This window comes from Astyanax mexicanus, unplaced genomic scaffold (assembly GCF_023375975.1).
Source record: "Astyanax mexicanus isolate ESR-SI-001 unplaced genomic scaffold, AstMex3_surface scaffold_31, whole genome shotgun sequence".
NCBI classification, from domain to species: domain Eukaryota; kingdom Metazoa; phylum Chordata; class Actinopteri; order Characiformes; family Acestrorhamphidae; genus Astyanax; species Astyanax mexicanus.
Window position 1 is genome coordinate 5,254,273 of NW_026040041.1, and position 18,825 is coordinate 5,273,097.

Sequence of the window (18,825 nt, forward strand, 5' to 3'; positions counted from 1 at the left end):
ATTTACAGAAAATGAGAAATTATCAAAATAACAAAAAAGATGCAGAGCTTTCAGACCTCAAATAATACAAAGAAAACAAGTTCATATTCATAAAGTTTTAAGAGTTCAGAAATCAATATTTGGTGACAAAACCCTGTTTTTTAATCACAGTTTTCATGCATCTTCATGCATTTATGCTGCTTTACTCCTGGTGTAAAAATTCAAGCAGTTCAGTTTGGTGGTTTGATGGTTTGTGATCATCCATCTTCCTCTTGATTATATTTTAGAGGTTTTTAATTTGGTAAATTCAAAGAAACTCATCATTTTTAATCCAGATCCAATTAGTGATTTATCTAAACATTGTTCATATGCTTGGATAAGATCTGATCATTATTTAATCAGAAGTAAGAAGGAGCTTCTTCCATCCTATGAAAGATCTTCAAATACAGTATTAAAGATCTGTTCTGTTTCTGTTATTGTGGTGTTTTCTGTTCACCTTCTGCTGCTCTGCTGTTTTACAGATGAAATAGAACTTAATTATCCTTCTGCCAATCCAGCTAAAGGTCCTGCTACCAACCCACCTAAAGGTCCTGCTACCCATCTACCTGAAGGTCCTGCTGCCAATAAACAGCCACCCAATGGATAAGATGTACTATTAACCATACAGTCCACACTGTGGTTTACTCTTACAGACCGTTCTACACCACTACTGAAATGTTGTGCTTTCTGAAGCTCAGTGTTGCAGCAAGTCCGGACCGTGGTCTGAACCGTGGTTCATGTGTTGCTACATTGTATACATTGTGTATATTTGGTCCGCTTATTTTTGTTTTCACACTGCAGTTTAGGGAGCGCACCAAATACCTTTGTGTGATACTCGAGGTCTAGGATTGAGCTCTTTAATCTTGCCTTGCCGTAAAATTGTGTAAATTGTATTAATTTGTGTGTAATTTGTGCAAATATATATATATATATATATTTTTTTTTATTATTATTATTATTGTGTATTTTGCTGTGCAATATGAATGTGTAAGAAGGCAACCTATACCGCCAGTCTCCAGCAAAGTGGCAGAGCTGGTTGGTCTGGGACAAAAGACTCAGTATGCCCTGCTGACTAGGCTCAGCTGTGTGACACTGTATAAAGACCCAGTGAAACCTCAGTTCTCTGTCGCACCTTTGTAGAGGAGTGAGGACCAGTATTCAAGTATTCAAGTATTCAAGTGAACTTTATTGTCATTCAGACTTTACTACAGAGTGCATAGTTGAACGAGATTGCGTTTCTCCAAACTCCAATGTGCAGAAAAAAAACACATAAAAACACAGACATACAACTAACATGACATAAATAACAAATTGACAGTGCAGATGCAGAATAGGGGTAATATATGCATGTATGTATATTGCACAATGTCATAATATAATATTGCACATTATAGCAATAACTTACCTAAGCTATATAAAATAAGTAAACATAACACTGTAAACTTGAAATGTGTAAAGTGATAAAGTGACAAAGTGCTTAATTTTAAAGAAATAAGTCTATTGCACAGAATTTGAAGCATTTAAAGGATATTAATGGCAGAGATTTTATTATTTTGTACAGTTTCATGTGAATATGTGGTGAGGACCATAAGTGTTCAGTATTTGTTGAGTGATCAAGAGTTTAAGTCTTTAAGTCTGCTCATCCGGAAGTGTTTAGCAGTCTGTTTAGCAGTAACAGCTGGTGACAAAACACTGTTTTTCACTTTTTTGGGGGCAAGTTTTCTTTGCTCTTATTTTAAGGTGCCCTTTTAAAGTGCCGTTTCAGTGCTCAACTCACTCAGCTCCATTGGTGCCTTGGTATCAAACTGGCTCACAATCCCTGTGGGTGGGAGTTCAACCTTATGTGCCTTTATTATATAAATTAATAAATTTATACATCTAAAAAAAACTATGCTTTTGAGTCCTTCTTTTCACAACATGGTAACAGATTGTTTCTCTACATTTTCTGGAATCAGTGTGAAAGAAGCTTTAATATAATACTCAAACTGCAATATAAATGCAACATTGATGAGGAAGACTTATCGCAAAACAAGTATTAAAAAAGTGATATCCTTAAATTCATCACTTCTGAGATCTTCGAATCACTAATTTTTAGAGACAGAGTTTAGATCACACACTGTATGGTTTAACATGATATCATAAAAAAGAAATATATGCACTGCATATATATATCTCTGCATATATAATCTCTTAACAGTGCATTACCACTTAAATATTCTGGGTGTGTCAGGTAATAAGTCAGAGTTTATAAACCTTTTTTTACCCAATTTTACACTAAGATCGAATCTTATTTTCTCAACAAAGCACAACATGAAATGATTCATTGCTGCAGAATAATATAAAGCTTTTAAACTCCAGTTATACAGCTTTTAAATATGATCTGGTTGTACTTTCATTCAGCATCAGCTCACTGTATGATCAAATGACAGTAGCAGTAATGATAGCATCCATACCACGTAAAACTCATTGTGAGTCTGGAATTATGATTAGAATAAACTTTGATTATAAAATAAAGTTTATACATGTTTAATAATGTTTATACAGAAAATGATTCTTATTTCCTCAAAACAGAACAACATTAAATGCTTCACTACTGTAGAAATTATTTTTAAAAACTCTTAAACTCCAGTTAAACAGCTTTTAAACATGATCTGGCTGTATGCTAGAAATGCTAGCGTCTATAGTAAGTAAAACTCGTTTACTGTAGAAAAATATAAATATACAGGTACGTTTTCTTTCATTTCTGAGTGAAATACTTAATTATACTTTCTAAATATAAAAATATATTTCGGATAAATAGTTAGGTAGTATTTTTAATTTGAGTTTTTAGCCGATTAGCTCCATTCACTCCTATTCATTTAGGTCTCACTCGCGGGCTCCCTCTAGCGGTTAGCGGTGGATTTGCGGTATAACGGTCAGACACGGAGTGGGGAGTCTTTTTATACTCTACTATAAATAAAAAGGTAATTCTATCCCATAATATGTTAGAAATTAGCTAAATCACTGTAACTAAGGTAATAACTCCCTGTATGTATTATAGTGACTTATAATAACATTTGTGGAATTACAGTAAACCACAAATAATTTAACTTTTTCTATTTTACATTTTATGTTCTTCTGTTTATTATTAGATAAATCCATTTAAAGCTCAATTTACACACTAAATATATGATATATAATACTTTATATATTACTGGGTAGTGATTTTATCTGTGGTTTGGCTGTGAGATTGAGAAATACTTTAATGTTGAAAAACTGTCGCATCAGTTTCAACCAGTTGCAATGAAATGAATCAGTTCACTCCAGTTCAACCGACTCCTGCTCACTTAAAAGAACCGAATCATAGAATCGACTCGTTTCTGTGTTCGAGGCTAGAGGATCTCTTTCTCCCAGAGTTATCTATCCCGGATAAATGGTTTATTTCTGTGTTTATAATAATGAGAGAAGATGATGATGAGATCTATCACAGCTCTTCTGCTGTTCAGCTTTCTCCTGATCGTGACTGGAGGTGAGTTTTAATCTGTTTTAGAGTTTATTTAACTTTTAACTTTCAGAGAGAGAGAGAGAGTTTACTTCACACAGACTGCAGCAGAGTTTCACATGATATCATAGTAAATAAATGCGTATATATATGTATGTATATGTTTATATTTATTTATGTATTATTAATATTTTTAACACTGTTAGAATTACCAACAGTGCAGAAATACCACTAGAGAATTTTGGGTGTGTCAGACACTAGAAAGCGCTCTACAGTGAGTCTGAAAAGAATCGGTTCATATGGAGAAACTGAGCAAAATCAGAGTTTATAAACGTTTAATCAGTTTTACTCTGAAAATTAATCTTATTTTCTCAACACAGAACAACATCAGCTGCTTCACTGCTGTAAAAATAATTTATAAAGCTTTTAAACTTTAGTTATACAGCTTTTAACCCTTTCAGACCTAAATTATGTTCCAGTGATTAAAAAAAAGAAAAAAAGTATATATATATATTCAAAAAGTGTAGATTAAATTAATAAATAAATAAAATTAATATGTATTGTATTGTCCCCCCCCCCCACAGTAAATTTTGCAGCTCTAAAACTTAAAAGACAAAATGTTTTCAGAGATAAAGCCCTAGTTATAAAGATACAGCACCTTAAATTTCACTTAACGTCAACATTAGATTAGCCTCAACTACCATTCCATTTTATGTCGTTAGCTTAGCATAGGTTCCAATTAATGGGAATCTTATTTCCTCAATACAGAACAACATCAGATGCTTCACTGCTGCAGAAATTATTAAAAAAAAGCTTTTAAAATCCAGTTTTACAGCTTTTAAATATGATCTGGCTGTACCTTTATTCAGCATCAGCTCTCTACATGATCAGATTACAGTAGCAGAAATGCTAGCATCTATATTACATAAAACCTGTTTAATGTAGGTAATATTTTTAATATGATTTTTTAGCCGATTAGCTCCATTCACCCTGTTCATTTAGGACTCACTCTCAGTCTCTCTACAGTCTTTTTAACGGGAAGTTCTAGCACAAGGGACTTTTGTTCCAGTTAGACATTCTTAAGTCATGAGTAACTCAGTATCGTGGGAAGAATAAGGGAGGGTGATGGAAACACATTTGCTATGAAGAAAAAACTCATTCTATCCCCAAACATGTTTCACTCTGATTCACTGTAGCTAAAATAATAAATCCCTGCATGTGTTATAGTGATTTACTATAAGATTTGTGGATTTTCTGTACTTCTGTTTATTATTAGATTATTAAATTAGACAATCTTACTGGTACATTATATTACATGGTACTGATTTCTGAAAATACATGAAGAAAAACAATATATTTGAATGACATCATCAGTGCAATGTCTTGTTTATATTAAGACATTACAATAACATTAAAAACGCTCTGCTCCCAATTCTGGAACTCCCTCCCTCCCAACACCCGTAACATCAATTCTCTTCCTCATTATTATTATTACTAGGGTTCTACAGTCATTTTGGCAGGCTGTATGTTGACCAATCAAGATGAAATTTGGCAGTTATGTCCAGGTGGAGACATTGTAGTGACCTGCAAAGTGGTGAAACAATCTGGCCACTGGGGGCGCTGTTTCAAAAAACCTTCTATATGTCAATCATACTGTACTATTTTGACATCTATTTGGTTTTGCCATCTGAAGTACAGTGGCTCTGACAAATGTGTCAATACAACTATGTTTAACAAATGCTTTGTTTATGTATGTCAGGAATACCCAGGCAGGGAGACAAGGAGGCGGACACAACTGCAGGTAAGGGAAAAATTAATAATTTAATAAATAAATATAAATAAACAAAGAAACGAGAAACAAGTAAACACTTAAACATAAAACAGGGAGATACATACAAGGAACTATGGAATAAACTAAATGACTGAAAATAACCAGAAACAAACGAGAGGAACCAGAGAACTAAAACAAACAAACTAGAGATAATAATAATGATAAACAAACAGGGAATATATACAAGGAGCTAAACTAGGAATCAACACAAAGCAGGGGTATTTACAAGGAACTAGGGAACACGGAAATAAACAAGAAACTAGAAATATAAACATGAGATACAGAAACTAAGGCGCGAGGAACAGAGGCTATTACACACAGAGAGAGACAAACGACAGGGGAAGGTGCAAAGACCGACAGAGACAAAGTGGCACAGGGGATCTATATAAAGAAACAGGAAACACTCTAGAATAGAAACACCTGGGGAAGGGGCGGAGCTACAAATGAGACACAGGTGGTGGAAAACTACTGACAGGAGACACAGGGGAGCACAGGTCACGTGGGGAAGACACACAGAGACATGAGACAAGACCAGGATGTGACAATGTATTATTGCTAATTGTTTTAAAAAGGCTTAATTTAAACTAGTCTCTGAATATTTGACATATAACCTAAATGTTGGTCTTGTTGCACACTGTAGAGTCTGCAGTTAAATAGTCATCAAAAACAATTGTGAAATAGTCGCTTACAATAGTGTCCAGGCATCAAGCAATCTGTGCGTCCCTGAAATTTCTAACCTAAATTGCTGTAACTCTGCAGTATTTGCTGTAATCTCACAATGTTAAACACTTCTGTACAATATTACTGTGATGAAGCGCCATTTAATTCAGATCTAGATTTAGAACAACTTTGTAATTACATGTCATGTCAGAACATTCACTCCTTGGTGTTAATATAAACTTGTTTGGTCAAAAACTTCAGCTTATTTTGAAAAGCTCAAAAGGTAAATCTGAACACCAAACTTAGTGAACATTATGGTTGAAGTCTCTTGATCAAAAACCATAACATGTAGATGCCTTTTGATTAATTGTAACTCATTTAATGAATATCCTACAAACATCAATAGATTTGTATGTGAATTTAAGCACTGATCATGTTCAATGTCCTCTGCCCATCATTAATCACAGGTGAAAGACTTTTGAAAATCTATAAATGTGACAGAGTGTTTCCAATTCTAGTAGGCATCATTGTGCCAGTTGGTGCTTGAACCCGCTTGATTGCCGCTTGCGGCTATATTTATTACTATTATTATTATTATTATTATTATTGAAGCTAGGTTTGTGTTTTCGCTTAAGCAGTTGAGATTAAGTTGACAGTAGACAGTGGTCTACAGTGGTCTAGAAAGGCCAAACATTTTTAAACTTACAGTCTAAAAGGGAATTTCAGTCAAGAAAAAGCTTCTTATCTGTGCAGTAAGTGTTTATTATCTCAGTAAAACACATTACAGCATTACAATAAATACTAACAGCAATTTTACAAAAAGCCGTTACAGCTTTTACAGCCCTGTTTTCCTTAAAACATCTCCTAATCTCTCCTCCTCACCTGCGTTTAATAGAGTTATTTCTAGTTCTTATCATATAAATCAACACCTGGTTTGGTATATTTTGGTAAATTTGAACATAAAATACACATGCTGGCTGAGGAGCATCCAGGAGAAATCTGGAATCTCTACACTACACTGTTCTGCAGCTTCAGGCTCACAGGATAAAACATACTTACAGTTAAAAATAAGAAATTCCTTGTATCGTTTTACTGTATTAACGTTTATTTGCATCTGTTTAAATTATATGTGTATTATATATTTGCTTAGGTGTCTAAAACTTTTGCACAGTACTGTATACTGCTGAGTGTTTCAGAGTGTTTTCTAACAACAGTTCATATATGAACATTAGCTATCCTAAACCCTGCTGGTATGTTCCCATAATAAACTGATTGTACAGCAGTACAGTTAATGTTATTATTGCTATTCGCTCTGCTCTCATCTCTGAGCTCGAGTTTAAATCTGGCACAAACTAACCGGACATTCCAGCGAGACCAGATCTGGGGTCAGTAAAACTGCAGGACATTTCTGAACAGCTACATAACAAACATAACTTTAATTCACCTTTAAACACTGGCATGTACAATATCATAATGCACATATGGTTTATATCAATCACTGTAGTTGGTTTATTTCAAAATCCTAATCCGGAACAATCTCTCATGTGAACTAGAGTATGTGATATATAAAATGATGAGTTTATTTGATTTTACCAAATTAAAAACCTCTGGAATATAATGAAGAGAAATAGAGAGAATCACAAGCCATCAAACCACCAAACTGAACTGCTTGAATTTTTACACCAGGAGTAAAGCAGCATAAAGCTATCCAAAAGCAGTGTGTAAGACTGGTGGAGGAGAACATGATGCCAAGATGCATGAAAAAACTGTGATTAAAAAACAGGGTTATTCCACCAAATACTGATTTCTGAACTCTTAAAACTTTATGAATATGAACTTGTTTTCTCTGCATTATTTGAGGTCTGAAAGCTCTGCATCTTTTTTTGTTATTTCAGCCATTTCTCATTTTCTGCAAATAAAATGGAATTTGGGAGAAATGTTGTCTGTAGTTTATAGAATAAAACATTGTTAATTTTACTCAAACATAAACCTATAAATAGCAAACTGAGTACTTCAGGTGTTGAATACTGTTGGTCTGTTTACACTGTGGTTGTTTTTTTATCAAATAATTTAATCTGAAATAAATGAAAGCTTTATTTAATTGTTTATTTAAGTTACTATCATTTATATAGTGGACATTCCTCAACACCCTGTCTTTTTCTTCTGATTTCTACAGATAAACACTCTCTGTTATATCTCTACACCTTTCAGTCCAAAAACTACGACTGCACTGCTGTAACTCTGCTGAACGACAGACAGATAGATTTCTACAGCAGCAGCTCAGATCAACCCAGAACTGCTAAACAGAACTGGCTGATGAACATTTCAGAATCTGACTGGATAATCAGCACTGAGAAACTGCTGTACGACACACAGCTGTTAAATACACTTCTCGACATTCAGATGAGTGAGTTTGGACACTCTCAGTCAGGTGAGAAACACTGTTTTTACTTATTTTTACTGAAATATCCTGTAATGATTTTGCTTTGTGTTTTATATAGAACTGTTTAAATGTTGTAGATGAATGAAAAAAAGCCTTTAAACTGATTAATTTTGATTGTTTAAGTGCTAAAGTAATTCAGTCAGGTACTGTATAAGTTATTGCAGTGACTCATTAAGAACAATAGAATTAGTTTTTAATGTGTTGCTTTTATATATGTAATTTATCTAGGTCGACTTTAGCACAAAGCCCATTAGAGGGTATATATACATATACAGTGGTGTGCAAAAGTATTCCCACCCTTTAAACTTTTTTACTTTTTGTCACCTTAATGAAAATGCTTCATGGTTTTCACAATTTTATCAAATAAAAATCTGAAAAGCATGATGTGCAAAGAGAGCACTGATTAATTTGGCCATGTAACCATTTATTATTTTCATTCTACTTCACAGTTATGTGCTACTTTGTTCGAACAAGTTTGTGGTCTTATTTTTCTATCTGTTCTTCAGACGGTCGTGTTCTTCAGTGGAGGCACGGCTGTGAGGGTGAACAGAGTTCTGATGGATCTCTGACTGTATTAAACAGTATTAATGAATTCGGTTATGATGGAGAAGATCTGATTCAGTTTAACTGCACCTCTAAAACCTGGATGACCCCGGAGAAGAAGAAGAACAGAGAGATGGAGGAGAAGAAGAACAGAGAGAGGGAGGAGAAGAAGAACAGAGAGAGGGAGGAGGAGAAGAACAGAGAGAGGGAGGAGAAGAAGAACAGAGAGAGGGAGAAGGAGAACAGAGAGAGGGAGGAGGAGAAGAACAGAGAGAGGGAGGAGGAGTGGAGTAAAGCCTTTAATGCTGTTAGGAAATGTGAGCAGTGTGAGGAGATGCTGAAGATGTACTTACAGAACAAAACTACTGACATCACACAGAGTCACAGTGAGTATCTGGATGCTTTTTATAATTATAGTTTTATCACCATTACTCTACTGTTCAAAGAGGAATCTGATTTAGATTCCTTCTTCTTCTTCTTTTTATTATTATTATTATTACTAAAATAAGATGAGATAAAATAAAATAATCCTTTATTAATCCTACAGTGGGGAAAATTGCAAAGTTGCTGCATCATAGAGGACAGAAGTGTCAGGAAATATAAAACAATATAATATATAAATAAATAAATATATATATACAAAGCATATAAGAAAACAATAACAATACTATAAAATATATATCTAGAAATATTAAGATTAATGGAAGCACAGTCCCCCAGTACGCATATCATGGTAAGCAGTGATCGTTGTTTACTGCACATAGGCTGACAGTAATAAACAGCAAATAAATAGTACATAAGAGCTGATACTGCACATATTGTCCATAAACACATTATTCCACATATGATAAATTTAGCTATTGCACATAGTACAGCACTAGAGCAGCACTAAGTCAATTGTTTTATTACACATAAACTAGTGAGGGATAGTCGGAAATGTACAGCAAAATCATCTGTATTTATTTAATAGATTTAGTTTACTGTTTGTTGAATTTATTTACTTTAATGTAGCAGTTTAAATAAAGGTACAAAATTATAAAGTAATAATAGAGATAGAGGTTAGAAAATCTTTACTATATATATATATATATATACTTTATCAAGAATATATTATTAAAATGGTGCAGGCATTACTGTATCATATTGTGGTGTAATTATAGTGATATATAAACTGTTATATTTTTATCTGTTTGAAGGCTAAACTGAAATGTTGCTCCATTTCTCTCTTCAGCTCCACCTGCTGTTCATATATTTGCAAAGAAATCTGTAAAAGACTCAGGAAAGCTGATCCTGACCTGCATGGCCACGGGATTCTACCCCAAAGACGTGAAGATGAGTCTGAGGAAGTTCAACACTTCACTTCCTGATCATCTGATCACATCTTCTGGAGTCAGACCCAATGATGATGGAACCTACCAGCTGAGGAAGAGTGTGGAGATACAGGAAGATGATAAAGCCTATTATTACTGTTACGTGTCTCACAGAACACTTACAAAACCAGTGATTAAACAATGGGGTAAATATAATCATACATCATTGACATATTATTATAATATGATCCTTTAAACATACAGAACTTCTGTACATTACAGTGCAGTAAAATAAGCAGATGATTAAAGATGTCCTGTGTTGATGATGAGGACCCTTCTAATGAGGATGGGGACAGTAGGTGGCGCTCTCATCCCTCATCACTCCCATTGTGATGCTGGTGATACAGGTGTCTGTAGCTCCTTAGCGTTGGGGGCATTACTATTCTTAGTAGGAGCCCTAAAGTGTGGATGGGGTAATTAGCCTTTTATATTGGGTAAAAAAAAGGGGTTTAAAATAGAAATAAAATAATTATTTATAAAATGTATTTTTATAACAAGACTATTTTAGGTACTATTAATAAAATAGCATTATTTATTCACACACTCATGTCCATTAAACTGAGTATCTATTAATTACTTTTTTACAGGCAAAGTTTGGGTTCACGTTTATTAGTAACCTTTCCCTAGTGAAAAAAGTAGATTAAAGTATACTATAAGCATTATCATACTATAGTGCTATAATACTATATACTATAGTGCTATATTAAGTACTATAGTTACTTAAATTGTGCTAAGTGTACTTAACTGTACTAAAATATATTTTAAATATACTTAAGTAACATTTAAACATTTAAACTACTTTATGTATGTAACCCCATATTTTAAATATGCTTACTGTAAAATAATACATTTAATAATGAGTATTACAACTGTATCACTATTTATTATACACCAGGTATATTAGAAATGTACTAAGAATTGATGTTAAATATATGTGATCTATTCATATTAGAGTACAAATATACTTTTTGTTCCTGTCTTAGCACACTTCTATTGTACTTCGCTGGGTATAAAAATGTATTTTAATTTACTGTACTAAAATTTTTAGCCTGTTACAAATATACTTTACATTTTATAAATGTAGTAATTTAATTTATTTTCTAAGAAATTACATGATACATTTATTTTAAGTGAACTACTGTAACTAAAATGTACAAAAGTATATTTGAAAATAAGTATTTTAGAAGTATATTGAATTACATTAAACTAAAAGTGTACTTCATAGTAGTCTATTTTTTAAAAATACACTATATTGTACTTTAAAAAGTATGATCAAAGTTTACTTTCAAACATTTGATAAAAGCATAATAATAATGTATTTTTATTATATTTTAAGTAAGTACATAAATCTCTTAGTATATTTACAGCATACTTAGACATTTCTCAATATGTTTTATTTTTTTTTCCACCAGGGTTTTAAGTTTAAGTAGAATTTAAACTTGCTTTGAAAATTAGCTTCACTAATTAGTTTTCTTTTACTATGGTGAATCTGTATGTTTAATAATATGTATAATTTATTCAGCATTATTATATACATCTCCCATTAGATAATAATTACTGCATGGGTGATTAAATTATCCCTAACTGATGCAGGGAGTAGCTTCTCATTAGTTAATTAAACAACCATGTGGACAGACAGACTCATCCTGTAGTCGTGGAAATGTGTTAATCTGTCCATCGCATTATTATTAAACAATGGAAGGACAGTGGGGGATGATCATCTTCCAGGAAGGAATGTGATTGGAAAAAAATCTTGAATGATGGAGATCTGCGATCACTTAAACGTTTAATAAAATCATACAAGTGGTGGAAAAACAGCTCTAGAACTAAGAGTTGTTTAATATGTTGTTTAATAGTGAAAGTAAGAGCTTCCCATGTGATCTGATGAGTCCAGATTTATCCTGTTCCAGAGTGATGGAGCATCAGTCTAAAGTCACCAGTGTTTATGAATAGAAGATCAGTTTATGATATCATCAGTCAGTTTTATTGGTGCTTTGTTTTTTTGTGTGTTTTTTTATAGATAGAGGCCCTGAGGCCCTTATTATTGGAGCAGTGTCGGTCTCTGTGCTCATAATGGTGGTCCTGTGTTCTATGATTATCTATGCTCTGATAAAGCAAAGAAGAAATTGTAAGTAGTTCTGCTTTATTTTAAGCCTACACTACTTCCTGTGATGTTAAATGATGTTTAGTACAGTATACATGACTGTAATTATGAGACAGTGGATTAATACTGGAATATCGTCTGGTTTGACAGGTACAGGGAGTGATAGTGTATCACCTTCAGCCAGCAGTGACAGGGACAGTGTGCTTAATGGTAGGTAGTATTGTATTTCAGGATTCTGTGAAAAACACATTTTATAAATGACTGATGATTGTTTGTGAACATTTTTTCTGACACTTGAGAAACCAATATACAGTATCTCACAAAAGAACAAGATTACACCCCTCACATTTCTGCAAATATTTTATTTTATCGTTTCATGGGAAATAGTACTATAGATATTAAACTTAAAGGTGTCCATGTACAACTTATATTTAAAAGTATCTAAATATCTGCAGCACAAGTAAGTAAACCTCACAGTGCACATGAACAAATTGTGCCCAAAGTCTCAATTTTTTATGTGGCCACTAGGGATGCAATGGAACAATGTTGCCACGGTTCGGTTTGTATCGCAGTTCTTGGGCCACAGTATCGATTCGGTTTCGATATATATATCAATATTAAAGCTTAGATTCTCTGACCAGACCAATAAGTCTAATAAATCTGAGATTTAATATTCATTGCTAATATTGTTTTTTTTAACATTAAGGATCATCTTGTCATTGAAATGTTAACATATTTTTTTCAATAACGCCAATATTTTTTTCTTTATAGTATTATTTTAATTATAACAAGTCACGAAGAGAAGAAGCATAACAATTTTAAACATTCCCTTTGAACTTATATTTTAACTGAGTGTTAGTACAATGATATAAAATAAAACAATTGGGTGCAAATAAAACTATGTAGCAATAAGTGATACAAGTGATAAGTGATACAAATTACATCATACCAAATTAACTAAAAGTGCACCATATAGTGTGATTTCTCTCAAAGTGCATGCATGTTAGTGGGATGGGTTTTTACAGAATGATTTTTCCACTTTTCCATGGCAGAATACGGTGCATGAAACTCCAGCAGAATGACAGCCACATCGGCGATTGTCACACTTGCCTGCACACTTACATACTGAGAGCAGACTTGGTGCTAAAGGCTTCAGACATTTTGATGGCAGGAGTGTGCAAAAGTGCTCCTTCCATCCATGTTCTGTTGGATCTAGTCTTGCTTTGGTGTCCTTGGATGCTGTAAGCAAGTTGCATGCCGTATGAACCAGAGAAGCCCCTCGTTGGATGTGGCCTCTGATCACACTACTTGTGGAAGGGAGAGCATCAATTTCAGTACTTCCACTTGTGTGGACTTCTACAAATGTCTTAGCGTTCATCAATTATCTTAGCTGTTGTTGTTGATCTGACCCCAGCCCAGACACTCACCAAGTGCTTCTCAGCCAAAGCTGCATCTTGCTCTGTCAAGGCATCTGCCTCTCCAAAGTTGGCTCAGTACTGGACTGGGTCAGAAGCTGTAGAAGCTGTTTAGTCCCCACCTTGCTCATACAGTCATCTCCAGTCAGGATATGAGCTTTAATTACTGTCTTCGACGAGAGACTGAGTAGGCTATTCTTGTGAAGCAGTGCAAGAGAGTTATCATAGTCTCCAATGACACAGACACCTGTGCATTGCTTCTCCGCTACAGCCCACACTTCCAAGAACTTGGGATGAGTAGATCTGACAGCAGTATGGCTCTCGTCTCATCACACAAGACAATGACCCAAAGCTCACAGCTAAAATACAAAGGAGTGGCTTCAGAACATCTCTGTGACCATTCTGTAAGAAACAAGGAAAAAGAAACAAAGTCACCTGCAGCCTCTCCCGAGAGGGGGTGCTTTTCCTGGCAGGGGTGCTGAATTTGGCTCAGTAGTAGTGCCTTAATCTGCACGCTCACCATGAAAAAGCACAAAAGCACCTCCTCTTATCAAGTCTTCTTGATAATTGCTTTAGCTAACTTCAATTAGAAACACGCTTCTGAGAGGAGGTGCTTTTCATGGCAGGGATGCAGATTTAAAATAAAAGTTTATTTCAAGACAATTTCTGCTTTTTGGGGGACAAATCCACCTATTTCTGTTCCACCCACCCCCCCGGTTCCTATACCAATGAATTTGTGTGTTGTTTAAAACAGGAAGAATGAGTGTAAATGTGAGTTGGTGTATTTATTCTGTAATATTCTGCAGATTCAGCAGACGCTGGAAGTCCTGCTTTAAGTCCACTCTGCAATGGAGATATTATACTAGTGCACTTCAGTCCTGGTCCTGACTCCACCCTGCCCTGCCAACGCACACCTGATCTACCTATCAATCAGCCATGTCCTGTTAAACCTGTTAACATGATCATCAAGTTTCTCAGTGGGTTTATTAAAGCAGGCATTTCTCTAGAATCTACTGTACAGGAGGGTGAAAAAGACCAGGACTGATGAAGACGGTGATAAACTCTCTACAGGTAGGTGGGAATTTATTTACCACTTCATGATACATCTCAGAGAAGTATTATGTATTATTATATAATTATATTATATTTCTGTTATTATCACTGTATTTTTCGGACTATAAGGTGCGTTAAGCGACACTAGAAAGGAAGCCTACATCAAAGTGAACAAGGGCGTCGCCATGTTTCCCTTCTAACCCTGCGTTCACACTTTAACGCAACGAGTCGCCCATCATTTGTCGCTTGTGGGCAGTGTTGGGCATGTTCATTTAAAAAAGTAATTAGTTATAGTTACTAGTTACTTCTCCAAAGAAGAGTTACTAACTGAGTTACTCCACTATAAAAGTAACTAGTTACCAGTAAAAGTAACTTTTGCGTTATTTTTGTGTTACTCGCCCCGTGTTTTTTTTTTCCCCATTTTCTCCCCAATTTTGCTCAGCCAATTACCCATCACACTCACTAGGACTCTCCTCATCACTAGTGATGCCCCAACACCAGGAAGCCTCCTCCAATACACGTGAAGTCAGACTCCGCCTCTTTTTGAACTGCTGCTGATGCTGTATTACTGAGTAGCATCACAGTGCTAACACTCGGAGGAAAGCGCAGCGACTCGGTTCTGATACATCAGCTCACAGATGCAGCCTTATGCTGATCCACATCACCCTAGGAGTGATGAGGGGAAAGAGCGCCATCTACTGTACTGTACCCACCCAGAGAGAGCAAGACCAATTTTGCTCCCTTTGAGCGCCGGCATCTGATGGCAAAGTAAAGTTTTTTTTATTTTAGCAAATGGCTGCAATGAACCAAAAAGTGAACATTTTTAAGGGGTCTGAATACTTTCCATTCCCACTTTCCGCCATACCTGGAAAACTGTGGTGATTGGGAAATTGCATGAGCGGGGGTTCAAACCTGCGACCTCCCGCTTATAGTGGCAGCTATGAGCTATGAGCTATGCTGGACCACTCCCCATGGTGAATGTTTAGATACATGTATAGTACAGGTCATGACTATTTACATTGTAGATTCTCAACAAGTGCTAATAAACACCTCTGGGAACTCCTTCCTTCAAGACTGTTGGAAAACTTTTCATTTCAGGTGGCCACCTCTTGAAGCTCAATGAGATAATGATGGCAAGAATGTGCAAAAGTAATCAGAGCAAAAGGGGGCTATTTTGAAGAAACTAGTTTTTAGTTATTTCACCTTTTTTTGTTAAGTACATAAAACTCCACGTGTTCATTTATAGTTTTGATGCCGTCAGTGAGAATCTACAATGTAAATAGTCATGAAAATAAAGAAAACACATTGAAAAAGAGAAGGTGTGGCCTGTACTGTACTATATATATATATATATATATATGCGAAAGAAGCCATTTCTGCAAGCACGCCACAAACAGAGTCGCCGGAGGTATGCAAAAGCGTTCTTGCAGATATGGCTTCTTTTGCATCACTCTCCCATGCAGCTTCTCCTTGTGCAAAGTGCGCTGTATTGTTGACCGATGCACAGCGACACCATCTGCAGCAAGATGATGCTGCAGCTCTTTGAAGGTGGTCTGTGGATTGTCCTTGACTGTTCTCACCATTCTTCTTCTCTGCCTTTCTGATATTTTTCTTGGCCTGCCACTTCTGGGCTTAACAAGAACTGTCCCAGTGCTCTTCCATTTCCTTACTATGTTCCTCACAGTGGAAACTGACAGGTTAAATCTCTGAGACAACTTTTTGTATCCTTCCCCTGAACAACTATGTTGAACAATCTTTGTTTTTAGATCATTTGAGAGTTGTTTTGATGAGCCCATGATGCCACTCTTCAGAGGAGATTCAAATAGGAGAACAACTTGCAATTGGCCACTTTAAATACCTTTTCTCATGATTGGATACACCTGGCTATGAAGTTCAAAGGTCAATGAGGTTACCAAACCAATTCTGTGCTTCAGTAAGTCAGTAAAAAGTAGTTAGGAGTATTCAAATCAATAAAATGATAAGGGTGCCCATACTTTTGCACCGGTCAAATTGTGGTTTAATGCATATTGCACATTTTCTGTTAGTACAATAAACCTCATTTCAATCCTGAAATATTACTGTGTCCATCAGTTATTAGATATATCAAACTGAAATGGCTGCTGCAAACACCCAAATATTTAGAACTAAAAATGATTAAGATTAATAGGGGTGCCCAAACTTTTTCATATGACTGTATATATTTTAGTAATCTAGATCAAATTACTGATGTATCTAAACATTCAGTTCATATGCTTGGATAAGATCTGAATCATTATTTAATCAGAAGAAAAGAAGGAGCTCCCTCCATCCTATGGAAGATCTCTAAATACAGTATTAAAGATCTGTTCTGTTTCTGTTATTGTGGTGCTTTCTGTTCACCTTCTGCTGCTCTGCTGTTTAAATAGAAATAGAACTTAATTATCCTTCTGCCAACCCAGCTACAGGTCCTGCTATCAGTCCACCTAAAGGTCCTGTTACCCCAATCCACCTGAAGATCCTGCTGCCAAATAACAGCCACCCAATGGATAAGATGTACGATTAACCACACAGTCCAAACTGTAGTTTACTCTTACAGACCTCTTACAGAAGTGTTGTGCTTTTTGAAGCTAACATTAGGCGGTTTTAATCATTCAGTGTTAGAGCATGGTGTTATTAAAGACAGTGTTGTGGGTTTGGTACTTGGGTTTACTAAGCTGCCAGTATTGGGCCTTAAGCACTGAAATTTCTGTGTTGTGAATCAAAAACCTGGAATTATACGGAATGGAATCCAGTAAAGAGGTCTAGTGTTGAGCTCTTTAATCTCGCCTTGCCGTAAAATTGCGTAAATTGTATTAATTGGTGTGTAATGTGTGTAAATTGTGTGAACATTATTATTATTATTATTTTTAATATATTTCTAAGTCTGGATTTTGTTGTGCAATGTGTAAGAAGGCAACCTATACCGCCAGTCTCCAGCAAAGTGGCAGAGCTGGTTGGTCTGGGACAAAAGACTCAGTATGCCCTGCTGACTAGGCTCAGCTGTGTGACCCAGTATAAAGACCCAGTGAAACCTCAGTTCTCTGTCGCCCCTTTGTAGAGTGACCAGTAACAGCTGGTGACAAGACACGACAAGAAAAAGGGAACAGAAAAGAAAATAAAACCAGGCAAAAAAGACCACAAAAGCCAAACGCAGACAAATTCAAAACTCCACGTTAAAGAACCTGTCTGTGACAGCTCTGTTTTTCACTTTTTTGGGGCAAGTTTTCTTTGCTCTTATTTTAAGGTGCCCTTTTAAGGTGCCGTTTCAGAGCCCAACTCACCCAGCTCCAGTGGTGCCTTGGTATCAAACTGGCTCACAATCCCTGTGGGTGGGAGTTTAACCTTGTGTGCTTTTATTATGCAAATTAATAAATTTATACATCTAAAAAAAACTATGCTTTTGAGTCCTCCTTTCCTCAACAGGGTAACAGATTGTTTCTCTACATTTTCTGGAATCAGTGTGAAAGAAGCTTAAATATACTACTCAAACTGCAATATAAATCCAGCATTGATGAGGAAGACTTATCGCAAAACAAGTATTAAAAAAGTGATATTCTTAAATTCATCACTTCTGAGATCAAGGCAAATGTTTCAACTTTGAAACACCATTTATTAAACACCCATTTTTAGAGACAGAGTTTAGTTCACACACTGTAGGGTTTAACATTGTATCATAAAAAATAAATATATATGCACTGCATTTTATTGCAACATTAGAAAATCTCTTACCACTTAAAGATTCTGGGTGTTTCAGGTAATAGAATGAGTATGAAATGAATCTGTTCATATGGAACAACTGAGCAGAATCAGAATTTATAAACCTTTGATCAATTTTACACTAATATTGAAACTTATTTTCTCAACAAAGAACAACATAAAATGATTCACT

The 18,825-nt window shown here is 35.2% G+C and overlaps 1 protein-coding gene across 1 annotated transcript in view; it reads left to right on the top strand.

The window, feature by feature from the left end:
* LOC125788868 (H-2 class I histocompatibility antigen, Q7 alpha chain-like) overlaps positions 1-18,825 on the top strand; it is a 67,312-nt gene that overhangs the window by 17,868 nt on the left and 30,619 nt on the right. The window contains exon 12 of the mRNA XM_049472809.1: positions 501-1,758. Within this exon, the coding sequence (XP_049328766.1) occupies positions 501-625 (125 nt within the window). The 3' untranslated portion in view covers positions 626-1,758. The remainder of the gene's footprint in view (positions 1-500; positions 1,759-18,825) is intronic.